Below are 22,683 nucleotides of genomic sequence, written 5' to 3' on the forward strand. Positions count from 1 at the left end.
GGCCGAGCTATCCCAGGGCTGGGGAAGACTGCTTGGAGCAGGCTCAGGAAGCCTGCCCACTCCCTGGCCTCCTGCAGACACTTTCTAATGCAAAACGGTCATCAGATCATCCCCAGGGTACCAGGTCCCCACTCTTCTAGTTTGCACCTGTCCAACCTCTGCTGGTAATTTTTAGCAGCTGCGTTATAGAGAGCCCACTTCAGGAGACAAACTCTCACTTCTACCCAAAAAGTACAGTGTGGTTTCCCATGTCAACCATCCTTGGTTTCCCATGTCAAACATCCTTGGTAGGTGTTGAGCCGCCTATAGATGAGCATATGAAACCAGGAGAGCAGTGAGCAGCATCATCACCCCGGGGAGCTGGGACAGTTACCAGTGGTCACTGTGGCCATGTCCCTCTGTCCTTGATCGCAAGGAAGGACAGTCCCAGCAGCATAGTACCGAGGGGTGAAGACCACCTAGGACCCACAAGATGTGTCTCAGATGACTTGACTTCCAAACCACAAGGTTTCCAGCACCAAGGCTCTTCCTCCTGCCCTCATTTCTGGCAGCTTCCTAGGCCCTGTACACCAGCATCTCTTAATCACCCACTTCCCAGTCAATCCAACTCATTAGCCGGGCATGGAAGCCTTCCATGGCTGAGCGCTGCCTCCTCCAGCTCCCCTCCTGCCACTCCCTGCACCTTCCCTGCACCCACACCATGCCAAGCCCCACCTTCACGTTCAGCCCCTATCCCCCCAACCACAGACTGGCTAGCCTTCTACCCATCCATGTCAGCAGCAGAACCCCCAACTCCTACCACATGCTTCCTCCTACCTCCATGGAGCTCCTCAACATCTGTGTGCACACAGCTCTGCTCACATCCCATCACCCCTACTGGTTCCTGGAGACCAGGTAACTGGTTCTGTGCACTTTGCAGGGCCAGGCCTGTTGGCCAAGGCAATAACCGCAGAGGGAGGACAGCCACTGTGCACCAACAACCCACTCTGCAGCCCATTAAGGGAAAAACCGACACAGAAAGGGCTCAGCCTGTGATCTGAAGTCCTTCCCTAGGAACCTCTCTTTATCACTGTTGTATTTTTCAAAGTGAACCTGATCCCAAAAGCAGATTAACAAGCGCCTGGCAGGGGGCACTGTCTCTGAAAAGCCAACAAAGCCAACCACCCCTATTTGCAGAAATCTGGAACCATTCCCAGGAAAATGAGAAGGATGTGCTGGTAAGATGGTCTGTCCCCTTGCCTGGGACACCAATGCGCCCAGGGAGTTCTCTGCTGCCCAGAATGGCGCAGTCTAGTCACGGAGCTGTTGACAGGCGTCCGTTAGCCCACACCCCTCACACGTACTGCCGCTGCTCCTCCTGGTGCTGGTAGTTGTTCTCCACGTCCTCCTGGTGAAGCCTCTGGTTCTTCTCTGTCAAGCTTTGGATTTGGTTCTGCAGGTGACGGTTTTCTCCCTCCAAGTTGCCCTTGAGGCGGGAGAGCAGCTAAAACACAGATGGACAATGTCTCAAACACCACACGCTCCCGTGATTCCACTGCTGGGAATCTACTTCCAAAAGGAGAAAAAGGTCACATGCACAAAGATGGTCATTTTGGTATTATCTACGTCAGCTGGCATGACCAATACGGCCAGTGCTATGGGGATGGCCAAGCCTTCTGCCACTGCACCATCCAATCAGGAAGCCACTGGCCACGTGTGGCTGCTGAACACTGAAAACACAGCCAGTCTGAGCTGAGGTATAAGTGCAAAATATATAATAGGTTCTGAGGACTTAATAACAATTAAAATTAATGTAAAGTATCTCATTAATAAGCTGCCTGGTGTGTGTGGCTCAGTAGGTTGAGTGTCCCATTCACCAAGAAATCACCGGTGTAATTCCTGATCTGTGGTGAGCCGGCACGGCCATGGCATACTCAGCCCCAGGGTGCCTTATGTGCCATGCCAGCTCAGCCTGGTTCAGTGACCCTGAGAGGAGGTGGTGAAGGATTAAGAAAAGATAGCAAGATAATGAAAGCTGGGTCTCAGTGGGACGCTGCTCCTTTGACGTAGAGACAGCGCCAGCGCCCACAATCCGTATCATTTTATAGCAGATGCCACAAGGCAAAGTAAGGGTGTGATCAAGTTGTTTACAACTTTCTTGTGAGTTTCAGTCCTACTCAACTACATGCACCTGAACTCTATCACTCAGGCATGTGGGGCCACGTGTTCAGACCATAGGTTCAAGCTTACCACTATAGCTGATGGCTATAATTATGCTGGGAAGGCTCTGCCCTCCAAGCTGGGACTTGCACATGGCAATGAGAGGACTGTGCCCTCTCATCAATCCAAGGCTTGAACCCATCCAAACACTGTAGCCGCGCCCCACACTGATCAAGGCACATGCCTGAGTTGTTGGCTCCATTCCCCAGTTGAGGGCATGCAGGAGGCAAATGACGGATGTTTCTCTCAAAAAATCAATAAAAAATAACATGTTATTTTTAAAAATCTCATTAATAAGCTTCTGGGGTTACATGTGATACTTTAGATATAAGGGTTAAATAAAATAGACCCCCTACATTAATCCCACCTGATTCCTTTTACATTTTGAATATGACTACTAGAAAGCTGAGTGTTACATGTGGTGGCCTGCGTTACATTCCTACTGGACATCTCTGCTCTAGGCAGAGTTGGCCTGCTTTTCCGGTAAAGAACAAGGTACTAAATACGTTAGGCTTTCCAGGCCAACAGTGGTCTCTGTTGCAACTGTTCAACCCTCTTATTACAGCAGGAAAGGAGCCAGAAAAACAATGCACACAAATAGGTGTGTCTGTGTTTAAAAAAACAAACCAAAAATCTTAACTCATGGACACCAACATTTAAATTTCATGTCACTTTCACTTGCCCCCAAATATTATCCTGCTTTTGATTTTCCCAAGCCATTAAAAACTGTGAAAGCTATTCTTGGTTCACAGCCGTACACAAACAGGCGTGAAGCTGGACCTGAATTTTGGGCTGAGGCTGGCCAGCTCCTGCTCTAGAATACCATCGTGGTTGGTGTAGCAGGAAGTCCCAAGCTTTGGCTTCAGACAAACAGGGTTCCAACCTGCTACTTCAGAGGGACAAGGTTGGGAACCCCAGCTCACAAGATCATTGCGAGAATTAAATGAGATGACACAGAGAGCAGAGTGCTCAGCCGAGAGGACGGAGATACAACGGTACTTGGCTGTTTCCATGCACCGCCCGACCCTGCAAAAAGCAAAGATCAGGTGAAAGGTGTTCTGTAGCACACCCCTACTAGTCATGGTGTTCATCCCAGTCAACTGCCTCTGGCTTCCTCTCTGCCTCTGTGTGACATTCACACACACACCCTTTGAGCAGAGATGCCAATGAGGACCCATTCCCACCTGGTGGAGCCCAAGGCATCAGCCCAGGGAACAGGCCCACCCAGGGTCCTGGGGCCTCCAGCTCTGGCCTCACCTGGCAGTGGTTGTCCAGCTCGGTCAGCGAGATGTCCCTGCTCTGGAGCTCCTCCCTCAGCCAGTTGCACTGGTCCTGCCAGCAGTTCACCTCCAGCTGGGTGTCTCTCAGGGAGGTCTGCAGCTTCTTGCTGTGCATCTGCAGCTCCTCCTGCTGCCCCTTCATCCCCTTATACTGAGCCTGCCAGCGGTTCTTCTCCAGCTGCATTTCATTAAGGGAGGTTTGCAGCTCGTTGTTGTAGATCTGCAGCTCTTCCTGCTCCTCCCTCAGCCAGTTGCACTGGGCTTGCCAGCAGTTCACCTGCAGCTGGGTGTCACTCAGGGAGGTCTGCAGCTTCTTGCTGTGCATCTGTAGCTCCTCCTGCTGCCCCTTCAGCCCCTCATACTGGGCCTGCCAGTAGTGCACCTCCAGCTGGGTATCCTTCCGGGAGGTCTGAAGCTTCTTGCTGTGGGTCTGCAGCTTCTCCTGCTCCCCCTTCAGCCCCTTATACTGGGCCTGCCAGCGGTTCTTCTCCAGCTGCATTTCATTAAGGGAGGTTTGCAGCTTGTTGTTGCAGATCTGCAGATCTTCCTGCTCCTTCCTCAGCCAGTCACACTGAGCCTGCCAGCAGTTCACCTGCAGCTGGGTGTCACTCAGGGAGGTCTGCAGCTTCTTGGTGTGGGACTGCAGCTCCTCCTGCTCCCTCTTCAGCTGCTGGTGCAGGGAATTGGCCCTGGGGGTGGAGAGACACAAGGCCAAGGGCTGAGGCGCACTCCCAGGCTCTGTCCCAGTTGTGCAACCTTAATCAAAACAGCAACCTCTCTGGCCCTCAGATTTTTCATGTGTTAATGAAGGGTTGAACAAAATCAGCGGTTTTCAAACTGTGTTCATTGGGGTTCTAGGAGGCTATCCCAGCTGCCCCACTTCGTGTTGGGGGAGACAGGACAGGCAGGCTTGGACACCATTACAACAGAGCATCCCTGTAAAAGTTCTTTCTATGTGAGGCTTTGGCACATCTGCCTACTTAGAAAAAGAGTTCTTTGATTGAGACACTTAAACACTGAATCAGAACATTTCTGCTCTAAGACTCTATGTCTATATCCAGCTCTTCTCCCCAATTCCAAGCCACGTTCTAATTTCAACTACTGAGATAAATAAAATAGGAGATTCTGGAGTGTTACCTAAATCCACTGAAATTATCATCATCATCATCATTACCCGACTGGGATTCCTGGGGAAGATTTATACCAAAAAGCTCATATGACCAGAGGCTCATGGACTCAATTTGAACACAGGTGTGTAAAGTTTGGCCCACACATTTTTTAAAAATGTTAACATTTACTTATTTTATTCTATTTTATTTCATTTTAAAGTGTGTATGGTTTTATTAATTGAAGACTCTCCAATAAAGTCAACTAAAAAAAAATAAAATAACAAAAAGAAAGGAAACAGAAGAAGAAAAAATGATTCTCTGTTGTGGTGCTGTAAGTACTTGCCGGTTTAGGTTTAAGGGTCAACTGGCCTCAGACATGTTTCCAGGTCCTCCCGTTCAGCAGTTCTAAACCTGTGGGTCACGACCCTTTCACAGGGGTCGCCTAAGACCATCGGAAACATACATATAGCATGTCCCAAAATTCACGCAAGATTTGCAATTGAATTGAGTTGCAAATCTTGCGTGAATTTTGGGACACCCTATATAATTACATACTGTTTTTGTGATTAATCACTGTGCTGTAATTATGTTCAATTTGTAACAATGGAATTGGGGTCACCACAATATGAGGAATTGTATTAAAGGATCACGGCATTAAGAAGGTTGAGAACCACTGCTCCTGGTCCTCTGTCCTTCCCAAACAAAGCAGATTTTTTTGAAAAACAAACAAAACAAAAAAATAATTATTGTATCAGCATTCCAAAATTTTAAGTTTTCCATCAACATTCAGATATCTTCTCAGAAAAAAAAAAAAAAAAAAAGCATAAAGAAGGATGACCTGGCAGCCTGGCCTGCCTCCCAGCTGACAGCCTCTAGCTGGGTGTATTCTCCACCAGGGCCTGGTCTATCGCTGACTCTCCTTCCCCACCTGCTGGACCTGCCCGGCCACTGCAGGCAGCTGAGTTTATATCCCCACAGCACATATTAAATCAGGGCTGTGGGAAGGAAGGCTTCATGTGGTCATGCCTCTGGGTTGAGGCAAGGCTTCGATTCGAATCCTGCCTGTGACACTAACTAGGAGCATTGACCTTGAACAAGTTGTTTAATCTCCCTGAGCCCGTTTTCTCCTCTGTTGCTGTGGTTTTTTTTAAAGGATAACAATAGCTCAGTCAATTCTGGTGATTCTCAGTATAATGTTCTACCCAGCCACGCGAACCCTGAATTAGTGAGTACTGAAACTGTTCCCACCGGTTCCTGGGAGTCTCTGGTCACATTTTGTCAGCTGATCAAGACATAAAGACGCTCCGTGTAATACACTCAGAGCCAACAGCACCATACCTGGGTCCGAATGACCCCTGTGTGCCACTCGTATATTCCCCGTGAGGCCCAGCGCAGCCTTGCACTTGGGAACACTAGACAGCACTTCAGCACTTCATTTGGGGGCCATGTCAAACAGCAAAACCGCCACCAAAGTGCACAAATTAGAACACCATGGCACTCAGTGGCCCATGAAGAGGACGCTGGTTGGTGAGAACTGAAAGACAGCTGGGGTCAAAGACCTTATTCAACCTCAGCTGCAAATGTGCACATCAGGCGACTCCAGTATCTCCCACTCTGGGCACGTCCATGACAGGCCACGGGCACTGATTTGGGGCTCACCAGTACAGTTCAGCCAGGAGGTGAATTCACAAATGGAAATGCGTGGATGCTGAGGACCAAGCCTCTCTCCCTCACGGGATCACTGGTGTTAGAGGATGCAGGTGCCCCTGCCCGACAGTCATCAGCATCATAACTGTGGGAGGGAACGTTGTCCAAACCTAGACAATGCCCCATCCCAGCTGCTGAGTCCTTCCTTCCAGCCACCAGCTGGAGTCCCCTTTACCTTGTTACCACCAGCTGCTTCCTGGGCAGGGTTGGTAAAAATGCACCATCACCAGGGGTCTCACTTGAGCTCAGCTCAGCGGGTGCTGAGTGAGTGGGTCTGAATGACATCTGGGCAGAGGTGCTGCAGGGGGCCTGGCGGTTACCTGTCCAGCTCTCCCTGCAGCCTCTGGTTCTCCTCGGCAGCCATGGCACTCGTCCTCTGCTCCCGCTGCAGAGCCTCCCGCTCGGTGGTCAAGAGCGTCCCCAGCTGCTCCAGCGCCGCCTTATGTTGGAGCTGGTCCTTGTATCTGTTGATGGGAAACACACCCACTAGGAATGGGCACCCAGGAAGACCTTAAAGCCTGGGTTAGCAGCTTCTCTCTGCAGAGGTGAGGGAGAGGGGGATGGACAGGGGACGGGGCTGGACAGAAAGAGGGACAGACACTGAGCCAGCTCTGGGGGTCTCCTCCGGCCAGGAGCCAAGACCCCCTCCTCCCACCTGACGTGTCTCCATGGTCCCTTCCAGACCCTGTCAAAGCAGCCTACCTCGTTCATCCCACTGGGAACAAAACCACTGTTTTCTAAACTCCACGACTTTGTCAAAGAAACCACTGCACATATAGCATAATTCCACAGCCAATAACAGCTGATCCCCCTCACCGGGCCCTGAGTGAGCCCTCCGCCCCAGCTCAGGAACACAACTCTTCATGCTCTGAGCCAGTCAGCCTGGGGGCCAGAGGCTTGCCTGGTGGAGCCTAAGCAGCCACCAGGGGCAGCTGCACACCCTGCTCCTCAAGGCACCCCCAATCCAGCCCTTGCTCTCACTCTCCCACAGCCTCCCCTCAGCTCAGGCTTTTATTTCTTTCCTGTCTCAGTCTGCAGAGGTTCCCGCACAGCCTCTCTGGAGGGCAGCAGAGCACAAGAGGGAGCCCCTGACCAGCCCCAGGCTGTTCCTCCTCCTGCAGGAACCTTCCCTGTTCAGGGTGACTCGGGGGGGCCCCCCAGGTCCAAGGTGGAGACTGAGTCATCACCTTTCAATCTTCCCCAGGCAGGCAAATCCCTTTCCAGACCCCCTTCCTGAGGTGTCCACACCCAGAGACAGGCTGACAGAGACCACCCAGGTTCCATGGTTTCAGCTCCTGCCCTCAGCCCTCCATCCCCGCCCCCCACCCCAACCCCATATCAGCTGTACTTGTACCCTCTGCCTGGAGCCAAGACCTGTGGGTACTCAAACTCAGACACCTGCTCGGGTGGCTGTTGGAAGACAAACATTCCTTCCTGTGGCCTTTAGCCATGGGTGGAGACTGCCAGGACAGGACGTGGGACATGGAAGGTGGGGGTAGGGGATCTGCTGGGCTTTCAGGGCGGCGATCTTTCTCATCCAGGTTTGAGAAACAGGGCCACGGACCATTAGGGTCCCCACCTCCTGCTTCCCTGTTGTGTCTTGGAAAAGCACAGGATCAAGCATATCGCAACCATTAGTAACCACCCTCCTGCAGGGCAGAAACTGAGAGTCCTACTCCCCACTGAATCCTGGGTAAAAGGCTGGACACCCAGTACATGTGCGCCAGGGGAACGAAGGAGTGAGTGTCCCAGTCAAGTGTCAGGTGAAATGAATACAGAGCCTCCAGCCTGTGTTCCAGGCACCTCCACCTCCAACCTGCAGCCATGCTGCAGACACACCAAGGGCCTCCAGCTATCTGTCCAAACAGCAAAAACCACTGAATCACACAGTCGGTCCACCAAGCAAGGAGTCATAGGCAGAACAATGAACTCCTCCCTCAGACCAGTCAAATGCCACCTGCACAAACCTTCCCATGTGAACAGACATAAGAATATATCCACACGGTTATCATAGGGCATTGAGGGTAAGGCCCGCAGCGCCTGGTGCGGGGTGGGCACCACAGGAGGCTCCCATCAGTAGTCAGGTGGGTGCATTCCCACCACGTTAGACAGCACCACGCGCCCAGTGGGTGCTCACTAAGCGTCTCGTGAACACAGGATGGGTGCGGGGGAGGCAGCGAGGGAGATGCCATGAGGCAGAAGATACTCATTCTGGCGGGAAGAAAGAGAGTCTGATAGGAGCAGACATCCCAGCACCCACGAAGGGTGGGAATCTGGGTGGAGAAAGGGGTGGAAGGCTCTGGAGAGAGTCCACAGGAAGCACTGGGTGAGTGAGTAAATGAACATCATCGCCCCCAAGTTCATGCAGCAGCAGGCGCCCTCCACAGGCTCTGCAGGCTCAGCGCCCTCCCTAGTCCCTGTGATGGCAAATCCCTGCACCTCAACTCCTCCCAGGGAAGTCCCAGCCTTTGCCTGGCATTTGCTGAGGCAGAGGTAAGGGAAATACTCAGCAGGGTCAACTCACAGGCACAGAAAGTGGACAGCTCCCTCCTATGCTGCTCCAAGTGTGGGAGAGCCTCTCTTTAGCGCATCTCCCCCTGGGGGACCCTCCCCCCCAACCCCACCTTGGAGTCCTCTGTACATCTCACTTCCCCCAGGCTCTGGGTCCCACTGCACCTGCCGGGGCCACTGAAATCAGGGATCTGTTGGCCAGGAGCTCAGCCGAAGTTGGCTGACTACATGCACACAAAGCCCTGATTTTGCAAAAGCACAAAGTTAAGATTTATGCATTTAAGGTACATCAATTTTACCTTTAAAAAGGTATATGGAGAGTCATAGGTAAAGGTGACAGGAGAATGGCCGAGTATTGGTGATGCTGCTGCAGGTGAGGGGAACACAGGGTTTTCACTATACTATTCTGTACACGTCCATATATTCAAAAGTTTCCAAAATTAAAAGTAAAAAAAGAAATTCAGAAGTCCAGACTTGGAGACTTGGACAGGGAAAAGGCCTGGGGAGCTCAGTAAGGCACGCCCCTGAACATCAGCAGCTGTGGTGACTTCCCCTCCTTGTCCTTGGTGTGGAGAGAAAAGTAAGAGGGGGTAGGAATGCCCAGGGGAGCTGGGACCCCAATGCTGACACCTGGTTTCCCTGAGCTGGGATTAGTGGGTACCCTTCTCGCTTGGGGGACCCTTCTGCTGCTCAGTCTCCAGCTGCACCAACTCCACATCGCTGAGGGTGATGGTGGATTTACTTCTCTTCACTGTGAAGCAGCGGGACCAGAGGAAGCATGAGGGGCCAGAGTGAAGGAGGTACAGGAGCCGGGGAGCCTGTCAGTCACCCCCAGCCACAGGCACCCACCTGAGAACCTTGCTCTCCAGCTCCAGGGTCCGACGCAGCGTTGTCTTCTGGCGGCGGTACTTGTCCATAAGGGCCTCGTGCTCCGTAGTCAGGTGCTCGTGGAGCGTGCCTAGTATCACGTGTTCCTGCTGCAGGGCCTGGTGGGCTGCCACCAGCTGCTGGTGCTGGAGCTGAGTGTCCTGCTCTGTGAGCGCAGTGAGTGAGGCGCTCTGGGACCTCAGAGTGGAATTTTCCACCTGCTGGAGGGAGAAGGAAAGGACGCCTCATCAGGTGCAGGCCCAGGGGGACCACAGACTCCGGATCCCCAGGTCCCCACAAGCAGTGAGGGACCAACAGCGGGTCAAGTGCTGACACCAAAATAGCAGGACCCTCAGGAGAGGCAACACCCAGCCGAGCTGAGGACAGTTCTACCTGCACTCAAGGAACTGATATGGGAAGGCCCACGGCAGAAACGGACGGTCCCATGGGCCTAAGCTTAGTCCTGGGCCCCTCCCTGCATATGTGACCTTTCTTGGCAATTTATGCCCTTTCTCTGGATAACCTCCTTGGGTACCCTCTCTGAATACTTTGAAAAGTGCATGGAAAATCAGTTAAGGACATAGAGAACCTGAACAGCACTACCAACCTATTTCACCGATATTTACACAACACCCATCCAACCGCATTCAAAGCACCAGAGAGTTGACCGGGGAGGAACCGTCCTAAGTCATTCTGAGGCCAGAATTACCCTGGTGTCCAGCTGCTTGTCCCGCTCCAGACCCTCAGGCTGCAGGGTGTCCAGAGACGTCTGCAGCCTCTGGTTCTCCAGCAACAGGTCCTGGCTTTCCCACTCGAGAGCATGGACCCTCTCAGGGGCCGTCGTCAGGGTGCTGACCTCCATGGCCAGCTTCTCGATCTCCTCCTGCAGCCGATGCAGCTCCTGCTCCAGCTTCTGTGCCCGCACCACCTGCTCCTTCACCCGCACCTTCATGTGCTCCAGCTCCTGTGCCTGCGCCGCCTGCGCCTTCACCTGCTCCAGGTCCTGGCACAGCTGCCGCCGCTCCCACTCCATCATGGTCACTTTCCTTTTGGTGTCTGTCACCGTCTGGAGGAGGACTTTTTGCTCAGTCTTCCTGCCCTTCATGCGGGCCTTGCTGCTGGTCTGTGAACTATCCCGCAGTGAATGCACCAGTTTTTTCATATCCTTGAACTGCAGGAAAACACAATGGAAACAACACAGGCATGATTTCGGTCCAAATGGAGGCCCAAAGTGTAGGCCTGGAATGTCCATCTCATTGTGGACCCAAAGGACGTCCTAATGTTTCCCAAAGGCCTGATATGGACACAAGGTGAAGGGCATGGAGATCCCCACCCAGACAGTTCAAGTCTAAACACTTTCACAGAAACCAGATGACTTACAAACAGAAACTGCATCTTCTCCTAAAACAATGGAAGTGATTTCCTTGGTGCTTTTTACCCTGGTCCACAGTGGCGTGAGAGCTGACCGCCCACCCCTGTGGCCGCTCCTCACACCACTCTCCCCTGCAGGCATTGCACATGATATTCCCTCTGCTGTGCATGCTCACCTGCCTCCACCCCCAGCCTCCAGCTTCTATGGCTCCTTCTCATCATCCAGGGCTCAGTGTGATTGACAGCTCCTCAGGGAAGCCCTACACCACGATTCTAAATGTCCTGCACCTAACAAGACTCTCCCTGGACCCAGGTATATTCCCTCAATAGCACACGTCTCAAGTCACCTGGCTTGTCACCTGTCGTTCCACCTCCTAGACTGGAAGCCATATTTGGGGAGGGTGGATGCATGCCTCTTAAGTCTACACAGCACCACCCCAAGCCCCTTTTCTGCAATACTAGAGAGGCTGAAGAACTCAAGTACCTGATACCCAGCCTCCCTTGCAGCTTCGGTTATTCATGTGTCAGGTGTGGCCAATGAGATGTCCACAGAGGATCCCGGGAGGCCTTCCCTCTGTCTCTTCACCCTCCACAATCTTCCTGCCCACTTCTTGGCGAGGTACAACAGCCACGGCCAAGATTGGCAGAGCAGGAAGGGAGAAGCCTGGTTTCTGGGTGGTGTCCCTGAGCTGCTGCCCCAGCACTGGGACTTCCTGTAGTGTGAGGCAGGTCAACCCTGGAGGTTCTCCAGGGCTGTGAGCGTGAAGCTGCACATCTGAAGGGGGATCTTTGTCCTGCAGGCTATCCCATGAGCTGCAGGACATTTAGCAGCATCCTGGCCTCTCCCACCACAGCCAGGAGCACAGCCAGGAGCACCTCCCCTCTCCTCCCCCAAGTCATGACAATCATAAACAAGATGGCCAGTGCTGCCCAGCCAGTATGGGTCAATGGTTGAGCATCATCAACCTATGAACCAGGAGGTCACGGTTCGATTACCTGTAAGGGCACATGTTTACGTTGCTGGTTGGATCCCAGTAGGTGGCATGCAGGAGGCAGCTGATCAATGATTCTCTCTCATCATTGATGTTTTTATCCCTCTCTCCTTCTCCCTTCCACTCTGAAATAAATAAAAAATAGACTGAACAAACAAAAAGATTGCCAGTGTCCCTGGGAAGCAATATCTGTCCCCGTGCCCCTGCTGTGGCTGGAATTTCTGGTGTGAGCTGCAGCTGTGGGCAGAAACTGGTAACCTGGGAATCACTGCTGGATTCCCAGGACATCCTATGATCCTGGACTCACACTCTTGCAGGCCGGGCTGCCAGGGGAGGCATGGCGCTGGAGGGCCTACCTCCTGGGCTCTCTCAGCCTTCAGGGTCTTATTGTCACGGAGCAGCTGTTCTCTCTCCTCCACCAGCTCCTCACAGAGAGTCTCCAGATCCTGGCTGGTCTGCTTTTCTCTTTCCATCTGGACTCGCAAGTCTTCAATCTGCGGAGCCAAAGACCGAGCCCATGCAAAAGTCCGTTTCAGGGAGTGAACTGTGTTTTAAAGCAAATCTGAAACCTGTCAGCCCCAGGGAACACTTTATCAGGACTTTTCTCAAGGGAAAACCTTCCGTCCCACTTCTTGGGGAAGTACTTCAGCCACTGCCAAGACTGCAGAGCAGGAAGGGAGAATAGGTCAGCTTCCCTCCCAGCTTTCCACTGCTCACTCTCAATGCTTCCATCTTAGGCCGTGTCCACTACTGTCCTGAGGGTCAGGCCACATTCCTGGGGCCAGCAGCCACCACTGGATGTCCTACCGGGACTTTCCCCAGTTGGTGACATTCCTATTGATCCAGCTACTCTAAGGGGTCATTTGCCTTCCCTCTCCCTCCTCTCCCCTCCAAGTAAATGGACCACCAAGGGCTGTCCTCATTCCCCATGTGGCTCCCCCTCCGCACCCCACTGCTGCCCAGGCCAGACCCCCTCCATCCTGCCTGGACAACTGCCCAATCAGCGGCCCATCACAGAGCTCTTCTGCGGGACCCACCGGTGCCCACTTTCTGAACATGGACTGCCTGGACCCACACATCTCACACTCTGTGCCTGACACCTGAACACCATGATGGATGCAAATTCAGATCAGGGTGGGCCCTGGGGTTCGACTCCCAGGCGAGGCCCGTGGTGCTGTCCCTTCCCACTGACAGCAAACTCATGACCAACTGGGAGGGGGAGAGTGTGGCTCCCTGCTAACAATGTGACCACGAGTGCATTTCCATAACTGACAGGGCCAGCAAGCAGCAGGCATGGGTGCCAGCTTCTGTCAGGGTGACATGCTCAGCTCACACCTGGCAGGTGGCAGGCGCAACAAGAGCTGACCCCTCCTGAGAGCGCCAGGCCCCTCCCACCCTCAGAGCTTCTGACATGGTCAGTCTGGGCTGGGGCCCAAGAGCCTGCATTTGGACTTGTGGCCCTAATGCTGGTTTGGGTTGACGGCTCTAAAGCTAAAACAGAGGAGCCCCACGATCCAGATTAGGTGGCTCTCAGAGCTTTTTAAACACCCCAGACCACAGGACACCAACTAGAACCTCTGGGGGCAGGACTTTCAGACACCCAGTGACCCAGTGAGCAGCAGGTCCAAGAGCCGGCTCCATTCACCTGGCTGGGAGCAGCCTGGCACAGGCAGGTTTACAAACTCCCAGAAGGATCGCTGCTCTAGGGCCAGCTCTGCCTACTTCTCATGGGAGAGGCCGCCCTGCCTTTATCTCAGAGGTCTGGTCACAGTCTCCAGACTCCTCGGAAGCAGCAGGCAGGCAGCTTCTTCCCATGAGGGGGAGGGTCAGGCACAGTGGGGCTCATATCCGTGCCCTCACAACACTCTGTGGGCATACCCAGCCCCCGGCCCCAACATGGGGACAGGGCAGCCCCACCAGCCAAGGCCAATAGCAAAAGGTGCTGCAAGGTGCCACCTGTCTGAGTCTTTCTCACAAGTGAGAACATCTTTCTTCTCCTTCCTTATCGCTGCTCCACTTCCTAGCACCAGGTCTGGGCTCAGCAGGAAGCAGGCATCTGCCCTGATAGCCGTGCCTGCTCTGGAGCCGGCCCTGAGGAGGAAGGCCCTGCACAGCTGTCACTCACCCTCATTCAGAGAAGGGCACCTGCCCAGGGAGTCCAGTGATCTGCCCAGAGCCCCACAGTGAGGATGCGGCAGAGCCGAACGCATGGCAGTGGGCCGACCCCAGGCCTGCTCTCTCAGACAAGGTCTGGGGTGTGTCCCCCCGCCAACCTCCTGCCTTGTTCACCCCTCCCCGTCTTACTGTTAATGCTGCTCCCCTGCCGCCCCGTCTGTCCCAGTGAAAGGAATGTTATGTCCAACCTTTGCATATCTGGCATGGCTGCTTCTGGTCTGAAGGTGTGACTGCCTCATGTCACCCCCACCCCCCGGCTGGACACCCCCATCTTTCTCTGCTACTTTTTGCTGTGGAACTGGAACTCTCACTTCTGTCCTTCCCTGAAGGCCCTCCCTTCCCCTAGGGCAGCGGTTCTCAACCTGTGGGTCACGAACAATGAAAATACATCCTGCATATCAGATATTTACATTATGATTCATAACAGTAGCAAAATCACAGTTATGAAGTAGCAACGAAAATAATTTTATGATCGGGGGTCACCAAAACACAAGGTCCTGTATTAAAGGGTCGCGGCATTAGGAAGGTTGAGAACCACTCTGAGAGATTGCTGGGCTGAGATGGGTTTCCTGTCTTCCTCAAAGCACCAGGCTTGGGCCGCAGACTCCTGTGGGGAGGCTCCAGGTCCCGAGAGCACGCGGGTGCCAGGGGCCTGCCCATCAGCCCCTGTGCTGCGCTTTTGTGCCCACGATAGGCCCCAAAGGGCTGCCTTTCTTCCTAAGAGGAATGAACTCTGAGGATGTCAGTGCAAAGTGAGGGTGGGGGGCACACCCTCTCTAAGGTCCACAGAAGGGTCGTGAGTTACAGGGAAGGACAGGAACTTCGGGAACTAAGGTTTACACAGACCGAAGGGAGCCTACAGCCTGGGAGACACTGGGTGGTGGGAGAGCCGAGCTGGCACCGGGGGGCCTGGGACTCTGGGCCAACTGTCCTGGCTGACCCTTGTCTCTCCTTCTCAGACACCTCCCAGAGGGCCATGTTGTCTGGACGTGTCCAAGGCTGGGCCTGTCCTGGCTCCAGGGAGGTCAATGTCAGGCCATGTCCCCTGCGGCTTTTAGCTGATGGCCCAGATGCACCATCGATCCAACATTAGGGAGGACCCATGATGCAGCCAGGCATCCAGCTGGCAGCGTAGGACAGGGAGGAGAGCAGAAGGGCTGCCTTCGCAGGGCTCCTGGCAGCAGACAAGGGAAAGTGCTGGTCTGCAAACTGCAGCCCCTTCCCCCACTAGGGGCTCAGAGCCAAGACAGGTCTCTGAGGGCTGTGGCAGGACTGCCCGGGAGTCCTACAGGGAAGTGATGGAGAGGAAGCAGGGGATGGGACCCGAGAGACAGGGCTAAGGAGTCATGTGGGGAGGCGGCAGCAACCACCTGTCCTGTGTGTGTGGATGAGGGACCGGAGTGGACCCCAAGGACAGGAGAAGTGTCGGGGGTCATCTCTCAGGCCTTCTGGGAGCTGGGCCAGAGGCTACAGGGCAGGCCTCTGCAGCTCACCCCTGGGGACCCGCCCCGTTAGAGGTGCTCATCTTTCTAAAGATCAAGCCTTTCTATCTCAGCCAAGGTCGGGCTGCCATTTACAGAGACATTCACTGTGCTCAGCCCACATGAATCTAAAACCCAGACTGTCTGGTGGCTTTCCCTGAGCTGCACTGCACAGAGAGACGCAGCATGAGGAGGGCCTTCCTCCCGGCCCCCAGGGAGAGGACACACTGCTTGGCAGCTGCTCTGCTGCGAGGCACACGGAGCCTCAAAGGACGAGAAGCGTGAGTCACTGAACCTTGGACGTCCCATGAGAGGCCAGGAGAAACCACTGCACAGGAGGAGGGGCGGTCCCAAGCCTCACCCAGAGATGAAGTTCCAGCAGAGCCATGACCAGCGGGACCCAGGTCTCTGGTCTGCAAGCCACGTCCCTGTCATTGCCGGGGCAGCCTCAGCAAATGACGCTGGCAGGACCCCTGGGCCAGTTGGGACAAACACCCAGACACCTGAAAGCACCAGTCCTGCCAGGTGGTCAACAAGCAGGAGTGCCCTTGCACCTCCCTCATCCGGAATCCGGGCACCCGTCATGGTGTGCTCAGAGCCCACGACGCAGCTGTGTCACCCGTGGTGGCTACATGGACTGAGGCCCTCTGACCCAGAATGACCTGCTCAGGGAGGCCGTCGCTAGCCACTCAGGGCCCTTCTTGCCATGTGAATGGGGTACTGGTAACTGTAGGATGAACCTGGCTGGTGAGCCTGTCTGTCCTCCCAGATCTCTGTTCTACTGCGCTACTGGGAAGACCTGGTTTGTCCAGAAAGGCAATGCAGTCCAGACATCTCTTCTTCCTCATGCCCTTGACCGAAAGGAGAGAGTGAGCACTGCGCTCCTGTCACCACCAGACATGCCCTGAAACGGCCCATCCATGGTCTCCACACGGGAGCGAGTCTTCCATCGCTGCTTCTCTCCCGGGCCCGCCCGGTGGTTTCTAACAGGGCGCTGCTCTCCTTCCATGAGGCACTTACTACGGGCTGGACCCTTTGCCTGCACTAACTCACACCATCCTCACCACACCTACTGGTGGGTGCATCGTTAACCCCATTTCACAGATGAAGGCAGCGAGGCCCACAGAGGTCCATCGTGTGCGGTCTCACTGCTGCAGGGACTCCTCCTGCTGCCTCGTGACACCTCTCCAGGAAGCCTCCTGTCCCCCTACCAAAACGGTGGCTGCACAGGACTCTGCCTGTCCCCCAGCTGCGCATGCTCATGGACACCTGGGTGCTCCCCCTGGCCACTTACATGCCCGTATGTTCCGGTCGCCACCCAAGGGTACCTGCTTTCTGAGCTGCTGGTTCTCCTCCTCCAGCTCCCGGCGCTGGAGGCTGCTCTCCTGCAGAGCCAGGGAGGCGTCCTGCAGCCCTTGGATGATGCCCTGGAGGCTCTGCTTCTCCTGGTCCAGCTTCAGAAAGCAGCTGGAGGCTGAAGAGCAAAGTGGAGTCAGAGCCTATATTCCAGGGGCCTCAGCTTCTGCTCTCTGCCCTCGGCCCTGAGACAGCCATCACCCAGAGACCTAGGCTTGAGGGTCTGGGATGGTCAGCTGGGTGCCCTCCCTTTTTCCCAGGGTGCTGTTGCTGTCTGCACCTGAGGGTTCCTCGGGTGGTTATGGCCCCTCTGCTGGCTCAGCTGGGTTTGTCAGGGGAGCAAGCAGAGCTTAAGAAGAAAGCAGGTGATGGTAGAGAGAAGCCAATGCAAACGTTCAAGACAGTGGAATTGCTGGCACCACTTTCTGCCAAGTTTTAACCTGACCGTTAGCCAAGGATTTCAGAGACTAACGGAGATGGCAGATTGTGCTCTCTGTGCCAGCCTCAGAGTGGTGTGAATGCAGGTGGCTCAGCCGACAGTGTAGGGGGACACGATCACTGACCGCATGTCTGTGGGTGGAAGAGCCTATGGGGCACATATGCCCAGTACTCGCCATCTCTGGTTAAGTTCCTTCAGTCAGAGATTTCATTTTATACTTTCACAAATGCATTGAAAGAGAAAGAGACGGTATATCCAAACTGCTTTAAAAATTCTAAGCGAGATGAAAACATAAGGTAAAGCCAGAAAAAGGCAATGTCCTCCTTTGCTTTTAAACAGCTTCAATTCGGAACAGAAAGGGAGCACAGACCTGAGAAGAATGGGAGTTCCCGGCCCCTCCCTGCCGCCAGCAGGTGCGTGACTTTGGGAAAGTCCTGGGGCTTGTTCAGGAGGAAAACATGAGTGTCTGAGGGGTCAGGGTTGTTCCCTCACCTGTCCCTCCAGGCCACACACTCAGTTCTGGGAGCCCTATCGCACTGTACTGCTAGTAGGGCTGCTCACGTGCACCCTAAGAAGCAGAGCAATGGGTATCTTTGGATAAGACAAGGGCAATAAGGGCAATAAGAACAGCCATCCTTTGTTGGCACCCCGTGGGCCAGGCAGAGCCTAACGCTTCACTCTCTCCTCTCACAAGATACCCATAGCAATCCTGTGAGGCAGCTTCACCACCCCCGTTTTTCAGATACGTAAACTGAGGTGCAGAAGAGGTCACTTGGCTAACAAGTAGAGGAGCCAGGACTTTGAGCCAGGACTTTAAACCAGTCCTTTCTGACTCAAGAAGCCACCACCCCAACCACAAGAACTACGTTCACGCTTTGTTTGTGAGCTGCCAGCTAAGCAGTAGGAGTTGGGAACATGAAGAAGTCAGTCACCGACCTGGAAGGGCTCACAAGCTACACTGAGCATCTGAATCAGGGAGGCTTTCCAACCCCATCAGCCACCCTGGTTGCTAACCCAAGCACATTTGGTCTGAGCCAGTCCCTGCCAGCTGGCACCACTTCTGTGTCCCACCAGGGGGCAGTGTGCTCCCCAGGAACCTGAATTCCCAGAGCCTGGGTTCCCAGGAGTGGGGAGAAACCAAACCACAGAAAGAACTAACTTCTCACACAGACTCGGAGTTCAATGAACTGATTTTAGGTTTGGAGCGGATGGGATGCCTTGAAGAGAAGGAATACCCAGCTGCTTTCAACAGCCTTTCCATGACGCTGAGGAATGTTGCTCAGAATTAAAAAAGCAGCCCCTCCCCAAACCAGCCTAAGGCCCTCCTGGCTCAGCAGAGCTCTAAGCAAACCCTAACCTGCACTCTCAGGTGCACGTGTGCTATTATTGGACACAGGAACTGGCTTGTTGTTTGCTGGGTGCTGAGGCTCCTCCTGTACGACCGGCCACCACAGCCAACTTCCCTGGCCAACCCCTCACCTCCTCTGGGGGCTGGGAGGGGGCAACACCAGAGGGAGAGGAAGAGGCCTGGGACCCCTGAACAGCAGCCACTGAGCAGCCCCAGCCCAGGAAGACGGAGAGCAGACTATACCCATCTGTCCGATTATGAAATCAACGGAGGAAACCATGCCCCAGGTACAGCTATAATGGAGGTGAGTGACCACCGGGGACGTCTCCTGCATCCAGAGCTTCCAATCCTCCACCAACAGATCTAAGACACCCTCTGGGCATGAGTGTGCTGTCAACTGGAAGCTCCTGGCACTGGCTGAATGGAAGCTGAGAAATCTGGCAACACTTCCTTCGCATTTGGCTTCCTGACTCAAGGTGGCCAGGCCCTTCATGTTCTTGGGGAGAATTGCAATAAAACAGTTCCAAATGGCCCCTGAATAAAATCCTATTTACTTGGGTAGAGGAAGGGCTGACACATGAGTTTCAGAGCCAAGGGCTCAGCTCCCCGGGTAAGAGAGAATCCACAGCCAGGCTGGCTCCGAGGCACCAGGGGCTGCTGCTTACCCTCTGACAGCTGCTCCAGCTCCCAGCGCAGGTGGGCAGACTCCTCCACACTCTTCCCCTGTGCAGTCTTGAGGGCCATGTTCTCTTCCCGCAGCTCCTCAAGGCATTTCTGGTCTGTGTCCTGGGCCTAGTGCAGGAAGTGGTGTCGGGGGTGTGAGATTATGGACTGGGGCACACTCTGGACAAGCCCCGGCCCCATGCATCTGTCCTCATCCCCCCAGGATGAAGGGCCTCCATGCCCCTGCTCACTTCCAAAAACATAGCTGCACAGAAATGACTCCAACACATGGCCCATCTGTGAGATTTACAACCACTAAAAGGTATGTTGACCCAGTGACCTAGGGGATGAAGACACCCGAGGTCTCTGAGCGGTGTCTGAACAAAGTGACCTACAGCGCAGGGCTTTAGAGCAAGTGCTATGGTGACGGCAGCTCTGCGGCCCCTTAGCAGGCCTAATGCCTTGGAAAGGCCGTAGGGACTGACACATCACAGGTCAACCCACATCATAAACACCCGAGGAGACCCTTTTTGCAACAGAGGACCAATCCCTCCATCCTCACAGGAAAGCAACACAGCATCAGGCCCTCTCTGAGTTGAAGGCTTCAGTGGTACCTACTCAAGCCACTGAGCTTAGCAAGTGACTCTCTGCCCTCAGAGGGTCACTGTGGTGGCAGCAGCATCGATCCAGTAGCTGAACATCAGAGAAGGGCACAAAATGAACCTACAGCTGCCCCCATCTGTGTTACACGTGGTGACCACAGCTTGTCCTACCAATTGTAGGTGGTGCAGCCTAGATTTCAGCTGCACATTCTCCTCTTCCCGCTCGAATAGCTTATCAATCCAATACCAAATCCAATGCTCCTGGAGGTGGCTCTTGGTGTCCATTGAATAATCATCTCCAGTCCGCACCTGGTCAGCAAGAACACACATGAGAGCCATCAGGTTAAGGCCCCTGGTCATGACAACAGCTCTTCCAGTCACTGGACCCAAACCAACAACCTAGGTGTGTCTCTGCTGCCGCGGGAAGTTCTGTCTCTGCTTTTGAGGCCCTGCCCTTCTCCATTAGGCCAGGCCAGATGGAAAAATCCCCGAAGCAAGGCACTATTTAAATTCGGGAGGGGAACATTGTGAGAGTGTCTGACATGTACAGCCTCGGTGGTTGGACGAGTGCACCTGCTGACAGGTGTGGGACTTGGCTGAGCCACTTTCTTTTTTTTAAAAATATATTATATTGATTTTTTACAGACAGGAAGGGAGATGGATAGAGAGTTAGAAACATCGATGAGAGAGAAACACCGATCAGCTGCCTCCTGCACATCTCCCACTGGGGATGTGCCCACAACCCAGGTACATGCCCTTGACCGGAATCGAACCTGGGGCCCTTCAGTCCTCAGGCTGACGCTCCATCCATTGAGCCAAACCGGTTTCGGCTGAGCCACTTTCTTAAACAAGGAAGGGGTGAGGGTGAGAGTCTGTCCTGGCTTTGAGGGCCGGGTCCAGGCCTCTCACAGTCACTCCACTGATCTGGGTCCAGGAACAAAATTCAGACGAGCTTTTGTTGAATACGCAGTTCCTATGTGAACATGTCACACACCTACTCTTAGAAAAACAACAGCTCTGGGCAGTTTCCCGGAAATGAGGGGTCTGTAAGACACAACAAGCAAACAAGTTCTATGGCCTCTGTGTGCCAGGCACATGCTGGGGGTGGACACAATGGTTGGGCCCTCACAGGCCCCCTCCTGGGAGGCGTCCACTGCACTTACTCCCGTCCCAGCGCCCAGCACACACCGGGGAGCTGTTCAGCTCATTCCCTCATCCCTGCTCCCACCCCCCGGAGAACTCCCAGCTCCAATCAGTCTCAGGAGGACTGAGTCTCCCCTGAATGCCCTCAGTCTGCGAGCATGCATACACGGGGACATGCCCATTTCTCCTGCCGGGCTGTTTTCCAAGGCTTGCCCCACTCACGGGTTCTAACACCTGGGAGTGGGCCGGTAGCTCCTGCTTATCCATCACGTGTTCATTTCCCCGCACGGGCCAGAACCCCGGATTCTCGGTAGAGGGGAAACCGTGCACCTATCGCCAGTGGACATGGTTCTGGTCAAAGCCTGGCATCCGGAAGGGTTTGGTCACTGACTCTGGCTTCACCAGACGGCCCCCTCCCTGCCTGTCCCCAGCCCTGCACTAGGTGCTCTCTGCCTCTGCCACATTCACTTTCACAACAGCCCCCAGAAGGAGGCAGGGACAGTCCCTTCCTACACAGGAAGAGGCTGACTTGGGTCAATTAAGGAATGAGCCCCAAGTCACAAAGTCAGCCAGGGGCGAAGCTGGGCTTGAACTCAGGCTGGAGAGGTCCAGACCTGTCTCTTCACTGCCCTCAGCAGCCTGCACCTTATCCTTAAGGAGCCCGCGGGGGTAAGGAGCCCAACTACTATCAGCGATGTGAGCTGGAGCACATGGAGGGGCTTCAACAGGAAGGAGGCCCAGCTCTCCCCCCTTGGCCACTGCCCCCAGCATTCTCATCTTGTGTCTACCCACCAGTACTCAGCAGTATCACCATAATCCCAGGACCTGAGATCCCATAGCAAAGCCTACCTGGACATCCTTACAACCAACTCCTACTCAGCCTTCAAAACCCAGCCCTGCCATAACCGGTTTGGCTCAGTGGATAGAGTGTTGGCCTGTGGACTGAAAGGTCCCAGGTTCGATTCCGGTCAAGTGCATGTACCTGGGTTGCGGGCACATCCCCAGTAGGAGGTGTGCAGGAGGCAGCTGAGCGATGTTTCTCTCTCATTGATGTTTCTAACTCTCTATCTCTCTCCCTTCCTCGCTGTAAAAAATCAATAAAATATATTTTTAAAAAAACCGAGCCCGAATTGCCCGCTCTGAAAAGGACTTCAACTCCACCCTAACCCACCCACTGAGTCAGATGCTGGGGCACCAGAGTGCCCACTATGAGCCAACACTGAACTGGCCTGTCCGTCCCCCCCCCCCCCCTCCAAAAGGCTAGGCCTGCAGGGCAGGACTATGCCACTCCTCTTCTCATGGGGCCCCCAGAAATGTTCAAAGGCACTTGTCAGCTGAATCACACCATGAGGGGAGTCAGAGGTGCCCTGTGAGTTGGGCCCTGAAGGACCTGGGGAAAGGAGGAGTGGACAAGTGTCCAGAAGCAGAGTACAGCATGGA

General features: G+C 54.3%; 1 protein-coding gene across 1 annotated transcript; it reads right to left on the reverse strand.

Annotated features, from left to right (window-relative positions):
• Positions 1-1,333: 1,333 nt before the first annotated feature.
• On the reverse strand, positions 1,334-21,510 carry LOC139019305 (protein Daple-like). Its single transcript, XM_070428348.1, has 12 exons — positions 21,466-21,510; positions 20,272-20,409; positions 19,501-19,627; positions 17,021-17,166; positions 12,393-12,530; positions 10,383-10,844; positions 9,669-9,894; positions 9,468-9,557; positions 6,616-6,781; positions 4,654-4,666; positions 3,547-4,056; positions 1,334-1,483 (listed from the first exon to the last, which is right to left on the reverse strand). Exons 1-12 carry the CDS (start codon positions 21,508-21,510, stop codon positions 1,334-1,336), a joined length of 2,211 nt encoding a protein of 736 aa, XP_070284449.1.
• Between the last annotated feature and the right edge of the window lie 1,173 nt (positions 21,511-22,683).

The sequence above is a fragment of the Myotis yumanensis genome, unplaced genomic scaffold (assembly GCF_028538775.1).
Source record: "Myotis yumanensis isolate MYYU_CA2020_CCGP unplaced genomic scaffold, mMyoYum1.0.hap1 SCAF_11, whole genome shotgun sequence".
NCBI lineage: Eukaryota > Metazoa > Chordata > Mammalia > Chiroptera > Vespertilionidae > Myotis > Myotis yumanensis.

Excerpts from the sequence above, each read along its gene's own strand:
- LOC139019305 (XM_070428348.1), bottom strand. The coding sequence starts at position 21,510 with ATGGATAAGCAGGAGCTACCGGCCCACTCCCAGGTGTTAGAACCC. Across the intron at positions 17,167-19,500 it reads GCTGGAGCAGCTGTCAGAGG|CCTCCAGCTGCTTTCTGAAG; the intron begins GTAAGCAGCAGC and ends TTTGCTCTTCAG. Across the intron at positions 9,895-10,382 it reads ACAAGCAGCTGGACACCAGG|CAGGTGGAAAATTCCACTCT; the intron begins GTAATTCTGGCC and ends TTCTCCCTCCAG.